Here is a 4,418-nt window from a genome sequence, read left to right on the forward strand (position 1 = left end):
TAGGTGTCGTGAACGCAGGCAGAAGCTTCATACTTTACTATAAACAATTTTTTTTCTAACAAATAAAAAAGTAGTCAGTCATACGCGGGATTCGAACTGGGGACCTCTCACATATGAAGCGAAGCTCATGACCACTAGACCAAACACCCACTCCGAGACAATTTATTTATGACTCAAACGTTTGAAGAAAATTTGTGAATTAAATTTAGTAATTAGAGAAAATCGTGTAAATGGTTCACATTAGGTTTGGTTTCAATATCATTTTCAACATATTTTTTTATGAAATAGCTCCATTGATATTTATTAACTATTTATTAATGTAATAATCACTTTTATTTGAAACAGTTGGGCTGAGCCGGCTCTGTATTATACATAACACGTTTCATCACGTGTATTTGCTGATCGATGATAAAAACCATTGTGTGACTTTTAATGATTAATGATTTGTTTTTGTTTTTTTAAATTAAAACAATTTTCTCGGCCAAAATTATATTTCTATTGTCAATAATAGAAAAATTACAGCTAAAAAAAAGAAAAAGATAAGGTTCAAAATATAGTATCGAAAATTATTTTATGAAAAGTTTATCGATTTACTCAAAGTTAGTGGATAAAATAGAATTTAATAGGCGCCGCTGTAGCTGAGTGTTTAGAGGTATGGCCCCGCAAAGTTAGGATGTATTGTTGGTTTAGTGGGTTCGATTCCCTACCTCTAAGTCTTGAATTTTATTTAATGGTTAATATGAGAAATTTATAGTAAAGCATGTTAGGCGGTTATAGGCTAGACCCGCAATGCTAAGATGTATTGTTGATTTAGTGGGTTCGATTCCCTATCTCTAGGCCTTGGATTTTATTTAATGGTTAATATGAGAAATTTATAGTAAAGTATGTTAGGCGGTTATAGGCTAGACCCGCAATGCTAAGATGTATTGTTGATTTAGTGGGTTCGATTCCCTATCTCTAGGCCTTGAATTTTATTTAATGGTTAATATGAGGAATTTATAGTAAAGTAAGTATGTTTGCTGGTGGCCTTCGTCCACGACAATTGATCGGTAATTGGAATAAAAACAGTCAGAAGAAGTAGGGGCTCTGCTTTATAGTTAGTTTTATGCATCGACTCTAACTTAACCCAAATGAAAAATTTTCTTTGTTCTTTGTAGACCTGGAGTCAATGCTTGCACACGCCTGCATTCTACATCTTCCCTTTGAGTTCATCTTTGGTAGCCAATATTGAGCCTTCCCTTCACGTGAAGAGCAGTACAGCCATGTTTAAATCCATCCGCCTAATCCTTCAAAGTTGCAAATGAAGAAGTACACTCCTTAAATATAGGTTCACCGTCTTTGGAGTCCTAAAAATTTTAAACATTTGCAAGCTTGAATTTATTTCTAATTTCTAATTAATAAAAAAAATAATAAATAAAATAAAATGTGATAGATCTTGGTGGGATTGACTCTGATCAGCTGTTTTATTTCAGAGTCAGCTGTTCTCCAATCAGCTGATCAAATTTATAATCTTTCATTTATAAGACTGCTCATGAATTGAATAAATAAATTTTAATAAAGAAAATAAAACCCATTCAAACAAAATATTTTTGTGCGGATAAGAAGCTGCATATTTTTAGTTCGCGGATTAGCAAGGTCATACCGACAAGCGAGGAGTGGTGGATTAGTATATAAACTGTGGGGAAATATTAAATGACAGAACAGTCCTTTTGCAGAAGCAATAGGAGGTTTCCAGATATTTTTTTCGGGTGACAGGAAACCATGCAGAAGTTTTTGGTAGGAACTTTTTTTTTTTTGGAAACCATCTGAGGTTGGTTAGATCTTCTTGATCACATTGATTTATTTCCTTTTCTGGTTAAATTTTAGGTCTTGATAGCCATTATAGGCTATGCCTCTGCTGCTGTGCATGGAGTCGGTCTAGGAGCTGTCACCACACAGTATCATGCTCAGGATTTACTAGGACAATACGCTTATGGATACGCTGGCGGCCCATCAGCTAAGGAAGAAGTTAGAACCGCTGATGGTGTCACCCGTGGCGGATACAGTTATCTTGATGGACATGGTCTGGTACAAAGCGCTGCCTACGTTTCCGATCCATTCAACGGATTCCGTGTAGCTGCTACCAACCTTCCAGTAGGTCCAGCTGTACCAGCTTCAGCTCCGGCTGTTGTAGCTGCCGCCCCCGCTGTAGTAGCTGCCGCCCCCGCTGTAGCTGCCGTAGCTCCCGCTGCTGTTGCCGCTCCAGTAGTTGTTGAAGCTAAAGCCGCTCCATTGGCAAGGCTCTTCGCTGGACATGGTCTTCTTGGTCTTCACCATCTCAAGAAACGTGCTCTAGCCACTGTTGTACAACCGTACACTAACTACCCAGGATCAACTGCTCCTCTAGGTTAGTGAGTTTGGTTTTTAAACTCGATCTGTGGTTAATGCTGGTGACAATGGTGCAAATTTTTGTTTTGTTTTTAATTTTAACCGGAAATTCTTTTCTTTTCAACTTCCGGTTAAACGATTTTCCTTTGCTGTTCTCTAAACTTAAAAATCAGATCAATGTGATAGGACTTTGAGGTGTGATTTTGTGCGTTAATTGAGCAGTTCTTTGCTTGCCTGAGTTGATTGATTAGAACTTGCGAAACTTCTTACACTTTTAATCAACAAAATTCGATCTTTCCACAGTTCATGCGCCAGTCGTACACACCCCAGTGGTTGCCGCCTATGCTGCCCACCCTTGGGCTGGTCTTGTACACGCTTTGAAGAAACGAGATCTGTATGGTTTAGGACCATTTGAACATCCATACAATGCTGCACGCAAAGTAGCACATGTTGTACAGGTACACAATGAAGGAGTACGCAACACTGCTGGAGTCATTCCATGGGGATCTCCAGCCGACAATCTTGATGTGGCCGTAGTTAAACAGGCTCATCTTCACCAAGTAGCCGCTGAAGGAGTTCGCAACACTTACGGAGCCCATCCATGGGCTGGTTTTGTACACGCCTTAAAGAAACGAGACCTGTATGGTTTAGGACCATTTGAACATCCATACAATGCTGCTCGCAAAGTGGCCCAAGCCGTACAGGTCCATAATGAAGGAGTACGCAACACTGTTGGAGTCATTCCATGGGGATCTCCAGCCGACAATCTTGATGTAGCCGTAGTTAAACAGGCTCATCTTCACCAAGTAGCCGCTGAAGGAGTTCGTAACGCTTACGGAGCCCACCCATGGGCTGGTCTTGTACACGCCTTGAAGAAACGAGATCTGTATGGTTTAGGACCATTTGAACATCCATACAATGCTGCTCGTAAAGTGGCCCAAGCCGTACAGGTCCATAATGAAGGAGTACGCAACACCGTTGGAGTCATTCCATGGGGATCTCCAGCCGACAATCTTGATGTAGCCGTAGTTAAACAGGCTCATCTTCACCAAGTAGCCGCTGAAGGAGTTCGTAACGCTTACGGAGCCCACCCATGGGCCGGTCTTGTTCACGCTTTAAAGAAACGAGATCTGTATGGTTTAGGACTATGGGACCATCCATACAATGCTGCTCGTAAAGTAGCACATGTCGTACAGGTCCACAATGAAGGAGTACGCAACACTGCTGGAGTCATTCCATGGGGATCTCCAGCTGACAGTCTTGATGTAGCCGTAGTTAAACAGGCTCATCTTCACCAAGTAGCCGCTGAAGGTGTTCGTAACACTCTTGGTGTACATCCTTGGACCGGTCTTGTGCACGCCTTGAAGAAACGAGATCTGTATGGTTTAGGACCATTTGAACATCCATACAATGCTGCTCGTAAAGTAGCACATGTCGTACAGGTGCACAATGAAGGAGTACGCAACACTGCTGGAGTCATTCCATGGGGATCTCCAGCCGACAATCTTGATGTAGCCGTAGTTAAACAGGCTCATCTTCACCAAGTAGCCGCTGAAGGCGTTCGTAACACTCTTGGTGCACATCCATGGTACCACGTACTGAAGAAGAGGTCGCCACAATTGGTCTACCCAGTAGTTCCTGGATTCGCTTACCAAACAACCACCTACGCTCATCCACTTCTTTCACACACAGTTGTACATTTGTAGACTCGATTAGTTTTTTTTAGAATAATTAATTGTTTTTTTAATTTTATTTAATACTTGATTGTTTTTGTTTTTAAATGTCCTGTACAATTACCCCCCACACTTTTGCAATAAAAATAAGGCTGTTATCGTAAATTATTTTTATATCAGGCGTTATGAATAATTTATTTTCACAAATAACTGAATTAAAATATAAACGACCTAAACCTTCCAAAAACAAAAAATTTAACGTAAAACAACATTCGTTCACCTGATTTGTAAGAAATGAAGAAGAGAAATCAGCTGATAGGCACCTCACCAGTGCCTTCTCGATTCAATTGTATAAATTATCGTATATACATAAGATGC

General features: G+C 40.2%; 1 protein-coding gene across 1 annotated transcript; it reads left to right on the forward strand.

Annotated features, from left to right (window-relative positions):
• Positions 1–1,625: 1,625 nt before the first annotated feature.
• LOC141446725 (uncharacterized) lies at positions 1,626–4,163 on the forward strand. Its single transcript, XM_074113440.1, has 3 exons — positions 1,626–1,776; positions 1,867–2,386; positions 2,671–4,163. Exons 1-3 carry the CDS (start codon positions 1,762–1,764, stop codon positions 4,071–4,073), a joined length of 1,938 nt encoding a protein of 645 aa, XP_073969541.1. The 5' UTR covers positions 1,626–1,761; the 3' UTR covers positions 4,074–4,163.
• The last annotated feature ends 255 nt before the right edge of the window (positions 4,164–4,418 follow it).

The sequence above is a fragment of the Rhodnius prolixus genome, unplaced genomic scaffold, assembly GCF_049639745.1.
Source record: "Rhodnius prolixus isolate KJV_2025 unplaced genomic scaffold, Rpr scaffold_7, whole genome shotgun sequence".
In the NCBI taxonomy this organism is placed as follows: domain Eukaryota; kingdom Metazoa; phylum Arthropoda; class Insecta; order Hemiptera; family Reduviidae; genus Rhodnius; species Rhodnius prolixus.

Bases quoted from the DNA above. Each gene is read 5' to 3' on its own strand.
- LOC141446725 (XM_074113440.1), top strand. The intron at 2,387-2,670 runs GTTAGTGAGTTT...ATCTTTCCACAG, and splicing joins AGGATCAACTGCTCCTCTAG to TTCATGCGCCAGTCGTACAC.